This window comes from Oncorhynchus mykiss, unplaced genomic scaffold (genome assembly GCF_057628025.1).
Source record: "Oncorhynchus mykiss isolate SJ-2025 unplaced genomic scaffold, ASM5762802v1 scaffold96, whole genome shotgun sequence".
Taxonomy (NCBI): domain Eukaryota; kingdom Metazoa; phylum Chordata; class Actinopteri; order Salmoniformes; family Salmonidae; genus Oncorhynchus; species Oncorhynchus mykiss.
The window spans coordinates 902,747-923,801 of record NW_028322095.1 but is presented as its reverse complement, the minus strand read 5'-3'; the positions used below and the strand labels follow the sequence as shown (position 1 = coordinate 923,801).

Sequence of the window (21,055 nt, the reverse complement as noted above, 5' to 3'; positions counted from 1 at the left end):
TGGATTGTAAATATACGTAGTTATTATAGGATATTAAGCCATAGTACTGGATGTCAGCACACAGATCTATTGCAGTCCTTTAGGCCAGCCCACACAGAGTTGTGTAATGTCCTCTGTAAATAGGCTAATAGGTTAATCATGCACCATGCAGAACTTATTGAATGTAATAAAACCTGTTTTGGCCTTAATGCTAAACTCTACCATCAATCTCCCCTCTCTTCCCTTCTCTCTCTCTTCCCCCCCCCCCCCTCTCTTCCCTTCTTTCTCTCTTCTCCCCCTCTCTCTTCCCCTCTCTCTCTTCTCCCCCTCTCTCTATTGTCCCCCTCTTATCCCTCTCTCTTCCCCCATCCCTCCTCCACTGCCACAGATATGTCATTAAGATCCTGCTGAGCCATGCGTTCTTCCAGGAGGAGACTGGTGTGCGTGTGGAGCTAGCCGAGGAGGACGATGGGGAGATGATCGCTATCAAACTGTGGCTGAGGATAGAAGACGTCAAGAAGCTGAAGGGAAAGTACAAGGACAACGAAGCCATCGAGTTCTCCTTCGACCTCAACAAGGACTTCCCCGAAGATGTGGCACAGGAAATGGTACGGTTTATTGTTGAACGGTGGATCGATTGATACCATGTATTTTTGTTATAATTAATTGATCTGATGATTTTAAAAACAGAACTGCAACATCAATGAAAAAGGTGGCTGGATAGAGGTGTAGAAGCTCGTCACTGAGAGAGATGTTGTGGCGACTGTCAAAACAAGATGGACTAGTCATGGTTGTTCCTTCTCCTGTCCCAACAGGTCGAGTCTGGCTATGTGTGCGAGGGAGACCACAAGACGATGGCCAAGGCCATCAAAGACCGAGTGTCTCTGATCCAAAAGAAGAGAGAACAGAGGCAGCTGGTCAGAGAGGAGTTGGAGAAGAGGAATCAGAAGCAGCAGTATATCCTACAGGCAGCAGAGGCCCTCAGATCCCCCCAGCAGAGTCAGTTACCCCCCCAGCCCCCTATAGCCCAGACTGAGAAGGAGGACCCAGAGATGGACCAGCAGCAGTACCAACAGGCCAACATCTCCATGACATGTATGTGGACTAGGCACAGTGTCTCACTCAGAGATGGGATTTATTTACAGTGCATTCGGAAAAGTATTCAGACCCCTTCAGATTTTGTTATGTTACAGCCTTAATTCAAAAAATGTATTAAATATATAAGAAATCACATCAATCTACCCGGAATACCCCATAATAACAAAGGGAAAGAGGATTTTATACATTTTTTTGCTAATTTATTTAAAAAAAAAACTTTTTTACATAAGTATTCAGACCCGTTGGTATGAGACTCGAAATTGAGCTCAGGTGCATCCTGTTTCCATTGATCATCCTTGATGTTTCTACAACTTGATCGGAGTCCACCTGTGGTAAATTCAATTGATTGGACATGATTTGGAAAGGCACACACCTGTCTATATAAGGTCCCACGGTTGACAGTGCATGTCAGAGAGAAAAAAAACAGCCATAAGGTCAAAGGAATTGTCCATAGAGCTCCAAGACAGGATTGTGTTGAGGCACAGATCTGGGGAAGTGGCCTCCATCAGTGGCCTCCATCATTTTTAAACGGAAGAAGTTTGGTACCACCAAGACTAGAGCTGGCCGCCTGTCCAAACTGAGCAATCAGGGGAGAAGGGCCTTGGTCAGGGAGGTGACCAAGAACCCGATGGTCACTCTGACAGGGCTCCAGAGTTCCTCTGTGGAGATGGGAGAACCTTCCAGAAGGACAACCATCTCTGCAGCACTCCACCAATCAGGCCATTGTGGTTGTGGCCAGACAGAAGCCACTCCTCAGCAAAAGGCACTTGACACCTGCTTGGGTATGCCAAAAAGGCACCTAAAGTACTCTCAGACAATGAGAAACAAGATTCTCTGGTCTAATGAAACCAAGATTGAACTCTTTGGCCTGAATGCCATGCGTCAAGTCTGGAGGAAACCAGGCACTGCTCATCACCTGGCAAATACCATCCCTGCGGTGAAGCATGGTTGTGGCCACATCATGCTGTGAGAATGTTTTTCAGCGGCAGGGACTGGGAGACTAGTCTGGATCAAGGGAAAGATGAACGGAGCGAAGTACAGAGAGATCCTTAATGAAAACCTGCTCCGGAGCGCTCAAGACCTCAGACTGGGGCGAAGGTTCACCTTTCAACAGGACAACGACCCTAAGCACACAGTCAAGACAATGCAGGAGTGGCTTCGGGACAAGTCTCAATGTCCTTGTGTGGCCCAGCCAGAGCCCAGACTTGAACCCAATCTAACTTCTCTGGAGAGACCTGAAAATAGCTGTGTAGTGACGCTCCCCATCCAACCTGACAGAGCTTGAGAGGCCGAGAAGAATGGGAGAAACTCCCCAAATACAGGTATGCCAATAATATAGCGTCATACCCAAGAAGACCTGAGGCTGTAATCGCTACCAAAGGGTCTGGATACTTATGTAAATGTGATATTTGTCTTTTTTTTGCTTTGTCACTATGGGGTATTGTGTGTACATTGAGGGGGAAAAAACTATTTACTCAATTTTAAATTAAGTCTGTTATGTAAAAAATAAAAGTAGAACAATTCAAAGGGTCTGAATACTTTCCGAATGCAAATCAGGAATACAATGTAGTTGATATTGTACAGTGCCTTGCGAAAGTATTTGGCCCCCTTGAGCTGTTCACAAATGCTCTCCATCCAACCTCACTGAGCTCGAGCTGTTTTGCAAGGAGGAATGGGAAAAAATGTCAGTCTCTCGATGTGCAAAACTGATAGAGACATACCCCAAGCGACTTACAGCTGTAATCGCAGCAAAAGGTGGCGCTACAAAGTATTAACTTAAGGGGGCTGAATAATTTTGCACGCCCAATTTTTCAGTTTTTGATTTGTTAAAAAAGTTAGAAATATCCAATAAATGTCGTTCCACTTCATGATTGTGTCCCACTTGTTGTTGATTCTTCACAAAAAAATAAAGTTTTATATCTTTATGTTTGAAGCCTGAAATGTGGCAAAAGGTCGCAAAGTTCAAGGGAGCCGAATACTTTCGCAAGGCACTGTATATCTCTCAATGGCTCGCTTGATCTGGATTTCTTGCTCGCTCTCTCTCGCTCTCATTCATATATATATATATATATAACGGTAGTGTGCGTGTTTCCACCTCTCTCTCCCTCCCTCTCCCCTCCTTTCTCATCTGGTCACTGTGTGGGTTCTTGTCCCTTCCACCTACAGCTGACGGAGCGGTGGACAACGGCCAGGGTTCGTCCGTGTTCTCTGAGTCCCATCTGGGCCAGCTGACCATGTCCTATAGCAACATCCCTGCCACCCAGCAGCAGCAGGGCCAAACCCAGGCCCCCTCCCCCTCCCCTTCCCCCCAGCTGCAGCAACAACAGCAGCAGCTCAATGCCTACCAACAGCAGAACATGGTAAGTGACGAGTCGGAGGGATTCTTATATATTTTTTGTAGTTCTTAGGAAGGTAGAAGTGAAGTGAATTTCAGTGGAGTTTGTAGTTGTAATATGCATGAAGGTGATGTCTGAAGACTGGATTTGGAGCCAGTTCCCTTTTGACATGAAGAGGTTCTCAATCTTTGAAATGGAGCAACCTTCTTCCTTCCCGGCTGCCCTCTCTCTCAGGTTTGTCCTGTACTCCTTTCTAATCCCACATCTGTTTGTGCTGTCTTGCCAACTCCTATGGTCGTTGTTACACTAATCATGACCATTATAAGAGGAGTTGCCATTACAGCAGAGACTGTCTGACATCAGCCTACTGTAGTCCCACGAGATCTTCAGTTTGACATTTCGGTGTTCTTGGTACCGTAGTGGTGGACCAGCAGCTGCGTTTTAACCCACTTATTCAGTAATGAATAAATGACAAACTCAGTGGCAATTTTCAGAGAGAACCAGAGGTCAGGTTTTACAGTTCGTCTTTCAATAGTAACGCTGATGGTCTTGCTGTTTGCCAAGAGACTCCCAAACCAATGTCTGGAACAGGATTCTTCAGTGTATTGGGAGGAATAGGGCCTTTATAGAATATCAAATATTAAACTGGCTGTTAATTCATTCTTTTAATATGCTCTCGTGTTTTCACTCAAGCTAATACAAGGAACAGGTATAGCTTTTAGTCATAAAACAATACCAGAGCATTTTTAGATTGAAAGTTGAAACCGAAGACCCAGAAAAACGAACTAATTTAAGGAATCCCAAACACAGTCACACAAGACGATTGAGCTACGCCCAAAACACACAAAGGAATCGCAAACAAATAGTCACACGACAACGGTTGATCTACACCCAAAACACACAAATTAAGGAAGGACAAACCCATATGTTAATCTACACCCAAAATGTATAGCCTAGTCACAAATGAGCTGCCCTTCCTGCTTCGTAGGTACCCGTCTGTCTCCACTAACAGAACCCCACGGCCTCCCCTAAAGGTCAAGTCTAAAACCTATTTTCTAGTACCCATGTGCCATGTTCTATCCTAAAGGGTTTAGACAGATGTCTAATTAACACCATCCTAAAGGGTTTAGACAGATGTAGAGTATATGAAGACCATCCCATAGGTTAGAAGCCCCAGTCATGCTCTTGGGTCTTCAGTCACAGTGACTTACAGGTAAGTACCAGAATTAACTAGCCTTTAATCTGCCCAAAGTGAGAACAGCTGCAAGTTTCTGAAATCAGTTACTCTGTGTGTTTTAGTTCCAGGAGTAACGTTTGGTCAGTAGTGTCTTCTACGTTTTCTTTAGTTTTAATGAATTGAACTGTTGTTTTGCCCGATGTCAGTTGGTTTGATTAGCATTTCTGAACAGAATGATGCATGTTGGAGAAACCAGAGTCACTCAGAAGTAAACAAACTCCATGCTTTGCGTTTGATTCCCCTTTTCCCCCTCATACCTTCCACTTTGCTGCATCCTCAGTTATACCATGCATCTCGTTCTAGTACAGTACCCTCCCCCCCTCCCCCAACCCATCACCCCCCAATCCCAACCAATCATTTATGGTACATATTATTCATAGTACTCATGTTGTTATTTCTTATTTTTTGTGTTGTTTGTATAGATATTAGGCAGTTAGCTGTGCAAGCTGTCAGGGCCTCCATCAATCCCATACGGTTTATTTTAGAGGTGCCATGCTGGTGTTTTTAGGCTCTCTGTCTGGCACACTGGCAGTCACCTCAGCCAGCCATCACTCATCAGTGTCAGACACACTGAATCACAAGCCTGGTTACTGGAGCCGACTCGGCCATCTCCATAGTGTCAGTGAATTATAGCTCACCTTCCTAAAGCTATGGAGCTGTCACCACAAACCAAACACCCGATGGCATATGTTAGACTGAGATTTCCAAGCTGTTCAAGCTTATCAAGAATTGTTTGCATTCAACGTGGATTACACATTAATTCCACCGTGTGTGTGTGTGTGTGTGTGTGTGTGTGTGTGTGTGTGTAGTCTTTGATAAGCTTGCATAAAAAGTTATTGGGGCATGACAACCACAGCCACTTTAAATTCTGCAATCATTCTACCATTGTTTTTAGTTTTATTTGACCATCACGTGCCATTACTTTACAGTGAATCAATCTGCTGAATGATAGTGGTAGAAGTGTTCAAATTATATTTCCATTAGTCCTAAATGACATATTTGACCTTGAAACGATGCCTAGCTGCTGCTATTTTTGACATCTGAATAAGCAACAACACAGCTGTATATCAATAAAACCCAACCTGAAAAAGGCTTGTGGACTTCATATTTTGCAGTCCATTCTTACGTGTTTTTCATACTGAAAGATGGGATTGATTGGTGTGTCTATGCAGTCTGCTCCACTACTGTTGGGTTTTGTGTCATTTGAGATTATTTTATGTCTTCCTCTTTGTCAATTTATTTATTGTGTGTTATCATCAAATGTTATTGGTTCCCTGTGTGATATAAATCACATCACTTCTTTTTAGTAAATCCCTTTTAACCGCTGTGCTATGTTGACCTGTTAAACATCTCATTGGATGTAAACAATGTTTTCACGAGTTCTACCAGCTATTATTTCTGGGCTGCAACAGAATTCAGTTCTGGAAGGTTCCATCAACAAAGCTGTGATTTACTTTGAGAATGAGTTCATAGCCCTTCATCTCTTGAAAGCCCTGTGCTGGGCCTGCTATCTTACAGCCAGAGGCACAATAACCAGTAGGCTTCACTAGTCTATAACCAGTAACCAGTAGGCTTCACTAGACTATAACCCAGTAGGCTTCACTAGACTATAACCAGTAACCTGTAGGCTTCACTAGACTATAACCAGTAGGCTTCACTAGACTATAACCAGTAACCTGTAGGCTTCACTAGACTGTAACCAGTAACCAGTAGGCTTCACTAGACTGTAACCAGTAACCAGTAGGCTTCACTAGACTGTAACCAGTAGGCTTCACTAGACTGTAACCAGTAGCCTTCACTAGACTGTAACCAGTAGGCTTCACTAGACTGTAACCAGTAGCCTTCACTAGACTGTAACCAGTAGCCTTCACTAGACTGTAACCAGTAGGCTTCACTAGACTATATAAACAGAATAATTGACTAGGCACAGATCAAATCTAAATGCAACATTGTAGAGCTACTGTGGGATGAATAAGGAATAGCTTCCTCAACCCCTAAATCAACTGTTCCCTGACCACTCTTGGCGGAACATTGATTTCGATTTTAGGCCATTGTGTAGAATCAGCAAGGTGAATGTGTCTGTGAATCATTGTACAGACAGAGCAGACTGCGCCTCTGGTAAACTGGCATTGCCAAGTCCCCTGTCAGGCAGCTGGCTACCTAGCTATATTTAGTTTCCTGCAGCAGAGCAGTACATAGTCTGTGGCAGTGATTTTCCTTTCAGCCACACTATGATTTAGAACACTGTCTGCGTCTGAAATGGCACCCTATCCCCTATATAGTGCACTACGTCTGACCAGGAGCCTAGATCTATATAGGAAATAGGGTGCAATTTTGGACACGGACCCTGAGATTGGTTTGAGGGTAGAATATCTTCTTAAATGCCCTAGATAGTAGTGCAATACCACTACATTGAATGGTTCTTATTCAGCTAGTGTTTTCATTTTGAACAAAGCCGCAAGAAATAGATTAGAGCTGCTTTAGTGTTTTATTTGAGTCATCCTAGCTTGTTAATAAACACTTTAGATGACCTAGAAATGGCTCTAGTACTCACATCTCTAATTTGAGATTATAGATTATTTTTCCTTTTAATCAGTATTATTTACCTCTTATCTAACCTCTTTCTGTTCCCAATATGCTCTTGCCGGATTTTTTGAAACCTCTTTCTAACCTTCATACTAACCGTCTAACCGTCTTCTAATGCCACGTGTCTTGTCTTTATTCCATAGTGTTTATCGTGTCCCGTGTTATCAGATCTTTAGATCTGTTTGTCACCTCTGTTCACCTGTGTTTATTTCACCTGTGTTTAGTTCACTTGTGTTTAGTTCACCTGTGTTTAGTTCACCTGTGTTTAGTTCACCTGTGTTTAGTTCACCTGTGTTTAGTTCACCTTGTGTTTAGTTCACCTGTGTTTAGCTCACCTGTGTTTAGTTCACCTGTGTTTAGTTCACCTGTGTTTAGTTCACCTGTGTTTAGTTCACCTGTGTTTAGTTCACCTGTGTTTAGTTCACCTGTGTTTAGTTCACCTTGTGTTTAGTTCACCTTGTGTTTAGTTCACCTGTGTTTAGTTCACCTTGTGTTTAGTTCACCTTGTGTTTAGTTCACCTGTGTTTAGTTCACCTGTGTTTAGTTCACCTGTGTTTAGTTCACCTGTGTTTAGTTCACCTTGTGTTTAGTTCACCTGTGTTTAGTTCACCTGTGTTTAGTTCACCTGTGTTTAGCTCACCCGTGTTTAGCTCACCCGTGTTTAGTTCACCTGTGTTTAGTTCACCTGTGTTTAGTTCACCTGTGTTTAGTTCACCTGTGTTTAGTTCACCTTGTGTTTAGTTCACCTGTGTTTAGTTCACCTGTGTTTAGCTCACCTGTGTTTAGTTCACCTGTGTTCCATCCATTCTGTGGTTAATTGTCCTTCCCTCCTTCCTTCCGCCTGCAGCCTCTCTCACCACCTCCCCGCCACCGTGGCCGTAGCATGTCCGTTTGCGTCCCCTACTTTTCCTCCACCCCTCCTGCTCTGTCCTGCCTTCCCAACCGGCCCTCCACCCCTCCTCCGGTGCTCTCCGCCCCCCACTCCCCCTGCCGGGGGTCGGAAGACGGTGACACGTTTGCGGGCCGGCTCTCCAAGGCCCTGGAGAGTGTCCTGCCCCTGCATTCCACCCCGCCTCGCCCACGGCAACAACGCCGAGCCAGCCTCCCGGCGGTGTTTGTCAGCCCTGTATGTTAGAGCGGTGTGAACCAGGGTGTAGTCTGGTGGAGCTGGGACCGGAGCTCAGTAGGGATGTCTATGGGTATCTGAAACAAGGAGAGACGAGGGACAAAACAGTAGAGACATATAGAGAGACATAACAAATAGAGAACAGAAGATCAGATTATTGTGTATTCATCTTTAATCCACTTTCAGATACCTGTGAGTGAACCCTGCTGTTCTTCGCTTCAGGCCTCTTGCCAGGCGCCCTGTGCTCACATTAAATACAGACTGCCTGGCACTTTCCTTACTCTCCTAGTGAGACTGGTCAGACTGCTGCTACAGTACACTTCTCTACCCTTCTAGTGAGACTGGTCAGACTGCTGCTACAGTACACTTCTCTACCCATCTAGTGAGACTGGTCAGACTGCTAGCTGAACTACACTTCCCTTCTAGTGAGACTGGTCAGACTGCTAGCTAAACTACACTTCCCTCCTAGTGAGACTGGTCAGACTGCTAGCTACACTTCCCTTCCCTCCTAGTGAGACTGGTCAGACTGCTACTACAGTACAATTCTCTACCCTTCTAGTGAGACTGGTCAGACTGCTAGCTAAACTACACTTCCCTTCTAGGGAGACTGGTCAGACTGCTAGCTAAACTACACTTCCCTCCCAGTGAGACTGGTCAGACTGCTAGCTACATTACACTTCCCTTCCCTCCTAGTGAGACTGGTCAGACTGCTAGCTATATTACACTTCCCTTCCCTCCTAGTGAGACTGGTCAGACTGCTAGCTACTTTACACTTCCCTTCCCTCCTAGTGAGACTGGTGATACTGCTAGCTACATTACACTTCCCTTCCCTCCTAGTGAGACTGGTCAGACTGCTAGCTACAGTACACTTCCCTTCCCTCCTAGTGAGACTGGTCAGACTGCTAGCTACACTACACTTCCCTTCCCTCCTAGTGAGACTGGTCAGACTGCTAGCTACACTACACTTCCTTTCCCTCCTAGTGAGACTGGTCAGACTGCTAGCTACAGTACACTTTCCTCCTAGTGAGACTGGTCAGACTGCAAGCTACACTACACTTCCCTTCCCTCCTAGTGAGACTGGTCAGACTGCTAGCTACATTACACTTCCCCAATATGAACAACAACTCAAACAACACTTCAGTTTGTCATCTCAGCCCATTTTACTGGAGTCACAATACACAATATGAGATGTAGACTAAACTATTGAGTAGAGTACATTCAGTCAGATCTATGTACAGTAGTTGGTGTGGTCGCCTGTTTTATCCAGGAATCCACTAAAGTCTTCATTAAGCAGCAGGTACAATTTCAATTAGCATGAACATCATTCACTGTCAGCTTCAAAGGTTTAAACCCCCCCAAAATACACATCATGTAATATAATGTATTGACTTACATGATCGTCATGCTAGATAGTTTTGTAAATAAGGTGCAGTTTATAGTTAACCATTTAATGTCACAGTAGCAGCAGTCTGTTGATCTGAAAGGAAGCCGTCTTTGCCACATCTGCATTTAATTCCATACCTAGAAGCTATTACTGTCTGTCTGTACCTTCATCTTTTGGTTAAGTTCTTCATGGGTTTCTTTGCTAGGTTCTTGACTGACTTTATCCGTTGCAGGGATTAATGCATTAGCAGAAATATATAGCACTGCTACCTCTCTTGTTCTCTTTTGATATACCTCTTCACCCTCTTCTCTCTTTCTATCTCTCTGAATACTACAGTATTTAACGGTGCTTCTCTCCCCCATGAAGATGATGCATCTATCTATAATCTTATGTCACTTCAGCCGCAGTCTGTGACTCACCAGTACGGCAGTGGAGGAGGAGTCTGGGCCTCAGCAGGCCTTCCGGACCCCACGCCGCCTCTCTTTCTCCCCTCCATTCTGGAGCGCCCCATCTCCTTCTCACCGCCGCCTGCCTGCCCTCCCTCCAAGGCCTACAACGCCCAACGCCGCAAGAGCACGTCCATCTTGGAGGCCCATACGCGCCACTTCCAGCCTGCCTACCCCCGCTACGCCAGCAGCCTGCACCCCTACCACCCGGGGATGGAGGGGCTGGGCGTGGGTGGAGGAGGAGGAGTGGATGGGCACCTGGGAGTGGATCCCTCGTCCCTCTTCATGGTGCCTGGCTACGGTGCTCCAAGGCTGGGGTCAGTTGGAGAGCCCATGCACCAGCACCTCCAAGGTCAGTCCCTCCAGGACCCTCTGTACGGGTACAAGGACGTGAGGGCGGAGCAGCAGGAGGAGGTGGTGGAGGCTGTGCGGAGGCTGAGTCTGAACCAGGCAGCGTTGCTGGATCACTTCGAGGCCATGGCCTATGGGGGCTACCCCATGACTGCTCACCAGATCAACCAGATCAGCTTCCACCAGCAGATGCAGGCTGCGGCAGCCGCCAGCCTGGCCGTGTACGACCCTCCACAGCCGGCCTACGCCCAGACCTACCACCCCCACATGCAGAGTCACATGCGCCTGACCCACAGCCCCATCCCTCAGCTGCCACCCATGAGCACCTTGGGCCCGCAGGCCTCGGGTACTACCGATGGGTACCAGCTGCAGCACTCCGCCTCCTTCCCCCAGTCCGCTCCCCCAGTCATGGAGCCCCCGCAAGGCAGCGTGTTCGAGTTCCACGTCCAAAACATGGCTACTGCAGCGGCCGCCGCTGGGGCAGACTCTGGCGTGCTGGCCTCTAGACTGTACCGGGCTCGCCGCGGCTCCATGGACCTCAACCTGGAGGAACAGGGGGGACCAGGAGGACAGTCAGGGGGGTCTGGGACCTACAGCCGCCTACAGCCAGTCACTGAGGAACTGTACAGCTACATCAGCCCTGAGATTCCTCTCCCTCCCGGGAGCCTGCTACTGCACCAGGGCCAGAAGGACTGCAGCCCGGAACCTTCCAGTGACTCCATGGCCTCCTCTGACTGTGGAGAGTTCCACTCTCCTCCGCCCCAGTTCGGGGCCTCCTCGGCCGCCCAGTCCATCCCACACACCTACTACGGGACGGAGACCGGGGGGAGGGACGCCACTGCAGAGGGCCAGGGAGTGGGCCACCCCCCAAGCCAGCAGACCTTTCTGTTTGTGCCTCCCTCCGAGTCCCCAGGGCGTCAGTCCTCTCACGTCAACATACTACACACCACCTGGGCCCGACAGACGAACGTCCAACCCGACCTCTCGTATCACGAGTTTCCTCTGGCCATGCAGGGAAACCCTGGGCTGGTACTTAGACCATCACTTTCTTATTCGATAGCAACCCTCAGCCGTCTACCCTCCACACCAACCCTGTCTTTATCACTTACCTGATTCATTTTGTTTCGTGGTTGTGGTTTTAACCCTTTCCAGCCATGACTGCCTGCACTCAAAGGTCCCTTTTAGGAGGTGCTGGTCTTCAGGAAACAACTAGAAACCTGCTGTTTAAATCCCCTAGTTCTGTTGACGGTATGTTCTCTTATCACCTACGGAATTATTTGCATCGGTCTCTTAGAGTAAGTAAGATTTTGTATGTATGTTCATATATGTAATTATATGGAAAGATGTGTGTTTGTATTGGTATACAGTGAGGTAGAACTGCATATTGTACATACGAATCCAAAGTCGAATTGGGCCTTATTTAATATTCAAAAACACCAAATTGTCAAGGCACTACTGTATGGGAATGGGATCATTGTTGTGAGTAATAATCACAGACTTGTTGCCACATGGCTTTGAGGATTTGTATGATCCAACACACAAACATACAACAAACGGGGGGTTTAGACCGGTTTAACTGTTCACCTGAAGCTTACATTATTTACATCATAAAAATGTTTCTTTAAATTTAATTTAATTTTATTTGAACAGTTTGTACAGTAGCTCTGTCTAGTTGGCTGGAAATGGTTAAAACGGTATTTCTATCATTTATTATCTGTTGCCAAGGACACCAATCCCAGTAACAGTTCTATTGGAAGTGTTGCAGCACGTCATGTGCCATATAATCAGCCAGCGACCAATAGGAAGACTTTACACTCAGCTGGTATCCAAGATAAATACTTTACACTCAGGGGTCAGAATTCATCCATTAACCCTTAGAATGCTGACATGATCAGTCATCCCGCAGCCTCATCTTTTGTTCTGAGCAGCGCCGCTCTTCTTTCTCGCTTCTTTTTATGGTTTTATTTTGCAATTTTATTATTATTTGTTGTTTTATTTTCATCTGTTCTTCTTCCTACGAAATGCTTTCCGCTCCTAAAGCCTCTCGTTTTCAGTGGTAATGTCCTGAGAACAGGGGATGATGGCAAGGTAGGTGGTCAGCCTGGTGCAACTATACTTGTGTGAGCTCACTCTCTAGTGAGTGGTTGAGCTGAGCTTGGGAACAAGTATACTTGTCTGCAGCCTTCTAAGGGTACTTCTTAGGGTTGGTTCAGAAGCTAAATGTAATCATTACATGGAATGTAAAGGGTTTCAATCAACCAGCAACAACAACAAAAAACAGGTTTTATTTGAGTTTTTTCTAAATATATTTAAAGGACACAACCTGCTTCTTCTATGTGCTCTGTTGAGCAATAACATTCACAATGTAATGAATCATCTAGGAGCCCTACCACGTGCATGAAGCCTACTCACTCCCCCCAACTGACCCAGCAGTGGATTTTGTTACCTGTGGATGTACATGCATACACAAGGAGTCTTGGAGATTCTCTGGACAGTCAGAGAGGGGATACTTTGTGTATGTACAGTACAGTGAGAGAAAGCTCAGGCTAGAATACAGTAGTACTGTACAGTACAGTGAGCCAAAGCTCAGGCTAGAATACAGTAGTACTGTACAGTACAGTGAGCCAAAGCTCAGGCTAGAATGTAGTACTGTTCAGTACAGTGAGCCAAAGCTCAGGCTAGAATACAGTACTGTGCAGTACAGTGAACCAAAGCTCAGGCTAGAATGTAGTACTGTGCAGTATGTCCAAAAGTCACAAATAGATCATAATTCACGTTTTGTTTTCTCTCTTGTGTCCATATTTCTATCTCTCTCCATATTGTCTCTCCATCTCTTCATCTATCTCTCTATCCTATTGAAGCAGGTGCAGCAGATCCCAACCTCCCAGCCCAACACTGGACACCCACCTGCCCCCAACTCCCAGCCAGTCCCCATCGCCCACCAACAAGTAAGGCCCCCTTTCTCCACAGGCCTCTATGAGGATGTCCTAATTCCTTACCAAAGGGGAACATTGAGACATTGCCAGTGTGGATAAGGGCCAACTTGTACACATCCTCCACACCAATCCTCCCTCTCCTGTTGTGTTCAGAGTACAGGTGCATCGTCATGGCAGCCAGACGGTGTTTTTGTTTTGATTGGTCTGTCTGTTCTTAATCTTGAGTACAGTATGCTCTCCTGTGTGGTGTGAAAGCTGTGGCGTGGCCCCTGTGGTGTCTCTCTCTCTCTCTCTCTTTCTTTCTTTCTTTCTTTCTTTCTTTCTTTCTTTCTTTCTTTCTTTCTTTCTTTCTTTCTTTCTTTCTTTCTTTCTCTCTCTCTCTCTCTCTCTCTCTCTCTCTCTCTCTCTCTCTCTCTCTCTCTCTCTCTCTCTCTCTCTCTCTCTCTCTCTCTCTCTCTCTCTCTCTCTCTCTCTCTCTCTCTCCTCTCTCCTCTCTCCTCTCTCCTCTCTCCTCTCTCCTCTCTCCTCTCTCCTCTCTTCTCTCTTCTCTCTCCCTTTTCTCCAATCCAACATTTAATTTCCTGCTGTCTCACGAACAGACAGAACTGTAAATTAAATGGCTGTGATGTATGTTTGCCTACAGTGTAGTAGATGTAATGTATTCCTGGTACAGAGGCCTCCTCTGTGTGTGTGGGCACGCACTTGTTTTTTTATGGGCCTAATCATAGAAGGACATATAGCATCTCTATGGGCCTAATCATAGGACATATAGCATCTCTATGGGCCTAATCATAGGACATATAGCATCTCTATGGGCCTAATCATAGAAGGACATATAGCATCTCTATGGGCCTAATCATAGAAGGACATATAGCATCTCTATGGGCCTAATCATAGAAGGACATATAGCATTTCTATGGGCCTAATCACAGAAGGACATATAGCATCTCTATGGGCCTAATCATAGATGGACATGTAGCATCTCGATGGGCCTAATCATAGAAGGACATATAGCATCTCTATGGGCCTAATCATAGGACATATAGCATCTCTATGGGCCTAATCATAGGACATATAGCATCTCTATGGGCCTAATCATAGGACATATAGCATCTCTATGGGCCTAATCATAGAAGGACATATAGCATCTCTATGGGCCTAATCATAGGACATATAGCATCTCTATGGGCCTAATCATAGGACATATAGCATCTCTATGGGCCTAATCATAGAAGGACATATAGCATCTCTATGGGCCTAATCATAGAAGGACATATAGCATCTCTATGGGCCTAATCATAGAAGGACATATAGCATTTCTATGGGCCTAATCACAGAAGGACATATAGCATCTCTATGGGCCTAATCATAGATGGACATGTAGCATCTCGATGGGCCTAATCATAGAAGGACATATAGCATCTCTATGGGCCTAATCATAGGACATATAGCATCTCTATGGGCCTAATCATAGGACATATAGCATCTCTATGGGCCTAATCATAGGACATATAGCATCTCTATGGGCCTAATCATAGAAGGACATATAGCATCTCTATAGGCCTAATCATAGGACATATAGCATCTCTATGGGCCTAATCATAGAAGGACATATATAGCATCTCTATGGGCCTAATCATAGGACATATAGCATCTCTATGGGCCTAATCATAGAAGGACATATAGCATCTCTATAGGCCTAATCATAGAAGGACATATAGCATCTCTATGGGCCTAATCATAGGACATATAGCATCTCTATGGGCCTAATCATAGGACATATAGCATCTCTATGGGCCTAATCATAGGACATATAGCATCTCTATGGGCCTAATCATAGGACATATAGCATCTCTATGGGCCTAATCATAGAAGGACATATAGCATCTCTATGGGCCTAATCATAGAAGGACATATAGCATCTCTATGGGCCTAATCATAGAAGGACATATAGCATTTCTATGGGCCTAATCACAGAAGGACATATAGCATCTCTATGGGCCTAATCATAGATGGACATGTAGCATCTCGATGGGCCTAATCATAGAAGGACATATAGCATCTCTATGGGCCTAATCATAGGACATATAGCATCTCTATGGGCCTAATCATAGGACATATAGCATCTCTATGGGCCTAATCATAGGACATATAGCATCTCTATGGGCCTAATCATAGAAGGACATATAGCATCTCTATGGGCCTAATCATAGGACATATAGCATCTCTATGGGCCTAATCATAGGACATATAGCATCTCTATGGGCCTAATCATAGAAGGACATATAGCATCTCTATGGGCCTAATCATAGAAGGACATATAGCATCTCTATGGGCCTAATCATAGAAGGACATATAGCATTTCTATGGGCCTAATCACAGAAGGACATATAGCATCTCTATGGGCCTAATCATAGATGGACATGTAGCATCTCGATGGGCCTAATCATAGAAGGACATATAGCATCTCTATGGGCCTAATCATAGGACATATAGCATCTCTATGGGCCTAATCATAGGACATATAGCATCTCTATGGGCCTAATCATAGGACATATAGCATCTCTATGGGCCTAATCATAGAAGGACATATAGCATCTCTATAGGCCTAATCATAGGACATATAGCATCTCTATGGGCCTAATCATAGAAGGACATATATAGCATCTCTATGGGCCTAATCATAGGACATATAGCATTTCTATGGGCCTAATCATAGAAGGACATATAGCATCTCTATAGGCCTAATCATAGAAGGACATATAGCATCTCTATGGGCCTAATCATAGGACATATAGCATCTCTATGGGCCTAATCATAGGACATATAGCATCTCTATGGGCCTAATCATAGAAGGACATATAGCATCTCTATGGGCCTAATCATAGAAGGACATATAGCATTTCTATGGGCCTAATCACAGAAGGACATATAGCATCTCGATGGGCCTAATCATAGAAGGACATATAGCATCTCTATGGGCCTAATCACAGAAGGACATATAGCATCTCTATGGGCCTAATCATGGAAGGACATATAGCATCTCTATGGGCCTAATCACAGAAGGACATATAGCATCTCTATGGGCCTAATCATAGGACATATAGCATTTCTATGGGCCTAATCATAGAAGGACATATAGCATCTCTATGGGCCTAATCACAGAAGGACATATAGCATCTCTATTGGCCTAATCATAGAAGGACATATAGCATCTCTATGGGCCTAATCACAGAAGGACATATAGCATCTCTATGGGCCTAATCACAGATGGACATATAGCATCTCTATGGGCCTAATCATAGAAGGACATATAGCATCTCTATGGGCCTAATCATAGAAGGACATATAGCATTTCTATGGGCCTAATCACAGAAGGACATATAGCATTTCGATGGGCCTAATCATAGAAGGACATATAGCATCTCGATGGGACTAATCATAGATGGACATGTAGCATCTCGATGGGCCTAATCATAGAAGGACATATAGCATCTCTATGGGCCTAATCATAGGACATATAGCATCTCTATGGGCCTAATCATAGGACATATAGCATCTCTATGGGCCTAATCATAGGACATATAGCATCTCTATGGGCCTAATCATAGAAGGACATATAGCATCTCTATAGGCCTAATCATAGGACCTATAGCATCTCTATGGGCCTAATCATAGAAGGACATATATAGCATCTCTATGGGCCTAATCATAGGACATATAGCATCTCTATGGGCCTAATCATAGAAGGACATATAGCATCTCTATAGGCCTAATCATAGAAGGACATATAGCATCTCTATGGGCCTAATCATAGGACATATAGCATCTCTATGGGCCTAATCATAGGACATATAGCATCTCTATGGGCCTAATCATAGAAGGACATATAGCATCTCTATGGGCCTAATCATAGAAGGACATATAGCATCTCTATGGGCCTAATCACAGAAGGACATATAGCATCTCTATGGGCCTAATCATAGGACATATAGCATCTCTATGGGCCTAATCATAGAAGGACATATAGCATCTCTATGGGCCTAATCACAGAAGGACATATAGCATCTCTATGGGCCTAATCATAGAAGGACATATAGCATCTCTATGGGCCTAATCACAGATGGACATATAGCATCTCTATGGGCCTAATCACAGATGGACATATAGCATCTCTATGGGCCTAATCACAGAAGGACATATAGCATCTCTATGGGCCTAATCATAGATGGACATATAGCATCTCTATGGGCCTAATCACAGATGGACATATAGCATCTCTATGGGCCTAATCACAGATGGACATATAGCATCTCTATGGGCCTAATCACAGAAGGACATATAGCATCTCTATGGGCCTAATCATGGAAGGACATATAGCATCTCTATGGGCCTAATCATGGAAGGACATATAGCATCTCTATGGGCCTAATCACAGAAGGACATATAGCATCTCTATGGGCCTAATCATAGGACATATAGCATTTCTATGGGCCTAATCATAGAAGGACATATAGCATCTCTATGGGCCTAATCACAGAAGGACATATAGCATCTCTATGGGCCTAATCATAGGACATATAGCATCTCTATGGGCCTAATCACAGAAGGACATATAGCATCTCTATGGGCCTAATCATAGGACATATAGCATTTCTATGGGCCTAATCATAGAAGGACATATAGCATCTCTATGGGCCTAATCACAGAAGGACATATAGCATCTCGATGGGACTAATCATAGGACATATATCATCTCTATGGGCCTAATCATAGAAGGACATATAGCATCTCTATGGGCCTAATCACAGATGGACATATAGCATCTCTATGGCCCTAATCACAGATGGACATATAGCATCTCTATGGGCCTAGTTAGACCTTATTTACATAATTTCATCTTATAATTTCCCGACATTTGGTAGGCTATTTGTTAGTCAACTTGTGTCTGTAATTAGATACATGCAGCTTCTCCTCGATCATTACTTGATGCTCATCCAGAATATTAAATAAAGCCACGCTCACCACATATTGTGTTTCAGGAAGAGGACGGATGCTCAGGGAACTGTTGTTCAACAGCATTACTTCTCTTCCTGAAACCAAAATAACATTTGGTCAGACATTTTACTCAGAGGAACACTTAGTTCTACATTTAGTGCCCATACTTTAGTTGCTATTCTAACTCTCAGGCTACTCCATTCTGAGATAATTCCAGCATCCACACCGTTTGATAAAATCAGAGAGACTTACCGGACACCGAACAGTGTTATGAATGACAACAAAAGTCTTGTAACCTGAATTTGATGCTTACTCTGCTGTCCACCCGCGTCATGGTCTCGGCCACGGCCACTCACCTTATTAAAATGTCAGTGTTATCCTCGAACCACTCCGCAATTTTGGAGTCTATTGGCTCATTTTTTATGTGACTGACATGATGGATAGATTCCAAGAAAACTGTAGGCTTATTACACAATGTTTTTTTTTAACTATTGCGATAGACTCACGTTTTAACGGGTACGCCGTACCCCCGCTTTCTATTGCCGGTACTCTGTACTGGACCGTTCCGGCTTCACCCTTGCCTATAGAATATGATAAGATGGGCTGTAGGTTAAGCCTGTGCAGTATGTGTGTCATTGCCTTTCATCAAGTCACAAGGTAAGTTGGCCGACCGCCAGAGAAATGTTTTTGCAATCGATGGGAATGTTTGCCCCCCCAAGGCAAATTGTATCATCAAATTAGGATTACTACATTTGATTGATAGGGTCAACTGTTTAACTACAGTGAGATGATGGGGGTGTTTTTTTGCTTTGAAACTCTACTGATATGTGCCAAGTACGCATGTGGTCTTAAAGAGACAGTTCACTCAAAGTTTGCAGATATTTTTTTGTTGTCAATGATTGTGCTTATCTTTTCCATCCGTGGGATTGAGGCTGGTGTCGGGCATAGACTCATCTCAACAGACTTTTGAGGTCAAAAACATCCGACATACTCAGTCAACTGTCCCTTTTTAACTTTGCTGTGTAGGTCTAGTCATGAGTTGACCTCTCCCTCTCTCCTCCAGACCCCCCTGCAGGCCTCTCTCCCCCCCACCTCCCAGCCCATGGTCTCTCAGCCCCAGCAGCAGCAGGCAGGCAGCACCGTGGTGCAGAGCCCCTCTCAGAACCAGCTACCCCCTGGACCACAGCCCACACAGGTAAGGGACCAACACATACATACACACAGAGTGCACATGCAAACACTGGCACTTAACCACACTCTGTGCACACACACACACACACACACACACACACACACACACACACCTTAATCAAGTTAGAGTGAGGATCCCCAAAACCAAACAGGTAACAGACTCATGCATTTACATTCCGTGTCAGATACTGTATGCATTCATACAGACACATTTTACACAAGCCCACATATAAACTCAGCAAAAAAAGAAACGTCCCCTTTTCAGGACCCTTCAGGACCCTGTCTTTCAAAGATAATTTGTAAAAATCCAAATAACTTCACAGATCTTCATTGTAATGGGTTTAAAGGGCACTGTTTCCCATGCTTGTTCAATGAACCTACAGACGATAGGCAGTTAATGAACCTACAGACGGTAGGCAGTTAATGAACCTACAGACGGTAGGCAGTTAATGAACCTACAGACGGTAGGCAGTTAATGAACCTACAGACGGTAGGCAGTTAATGAACCTACAGATGGTAGGCAGTTAATGAACCTACAGATGGTAGGCAGTTAATGAACCTACAGACGGTAAAAGCCTACAGACGGTAGGCAGTTAATGGACCTACAGACGGTAGGCAGTTAATGAACCTACAGATGGTAGGCAGTTAATGAACCTACAGATGGTAGGCAGTTAATGGACCTACAGACGGTAGGCAGTTAATGAACCTACAGACGGTAGGCAGTTAATGAACCTACAGACGGTAGGCAGTTAATGAACCTACAGACGATAGGCAGTTAATGAACCTACAGACGGTATGCAGTTAATGAACCTACAGACGATAGGCAGTTAATGAACCTACAGATGGTAGGCAGTTAATGAACCTACAGATGGTAGGCAGTTAATGAACCTACAGATGGTAGGCAGTTAATGAACCTACAGACGGTAGGCAGTTAATGAACCTACAGATGGTAGGCAGTTAATGAACCTACAGACGGTAGGCAGTTAATGAACCTACAGACGGTAGGCAGTTAATGAACCTACAGATGGTAGGCAGTTAATGAACCTACAGACGGTAGGCAGTTAATGAACCTACAGATGGTAGGCAGTTAATGAACCTACAGACGATAGGCAGTTAATGAACCTACAGACGGTAGGCAGTTAATGAACCTACAGATGGTAGGCAGTTAATGAACCTACAGATGGTAGGCAGTTAATGGACCTACAGACGGTAGGCAGTTAATGAACCTACAGACGGTAGGCAGTTAATGAACCTACAGACGGTAGGCAGTTAATGAACCTACAGACGGTGAAAGCCTACAGACGGTGAAAGCCTACAGACGGTGAAAGCCTACAGACGGTGAAAGCCTACAGACGGTAAAAGCCTACAGACGGTAGGCAGTTAAGGT

General features: G+C 44.7%; 1 protein-coding gene across 1 annotated transcript in view; it reads left to right on the top strand.

The window, feature by feature from the left end:
* The window catches only part of LOC110490803 (serine/threonine-protein kinase WNK1), a 174,097-nt gene that overhangs the window by 118,352 nt on the left and 34,690 nt on the right, over positions 1-21,055 (top strand). Inside the window, exons 7-12 of the mRNA XM_090228663.1 lie at positions 368-587; positions 795-1,074; positions 3,244-3,437; positions 10,148-11,572; positions 13,405-13,491; positions 19,541-19,672. Coding sequence (XP_090084789.1) covers positions 368-587; positions 795-1,074; positions 3,244-3,437; positions 10,148-11,572; positions 13,405-13,491; positions 19,541-19,672 — 2,338 coding nt within the window. The remainder of the gene's footprint in view (positions 1-367; positions 588-794; positions 1,075-3,243; positions 3,438-10,147; positions 11,573-13,404; positions 13,492-19,540; positions 19,673-21,055) is intronic.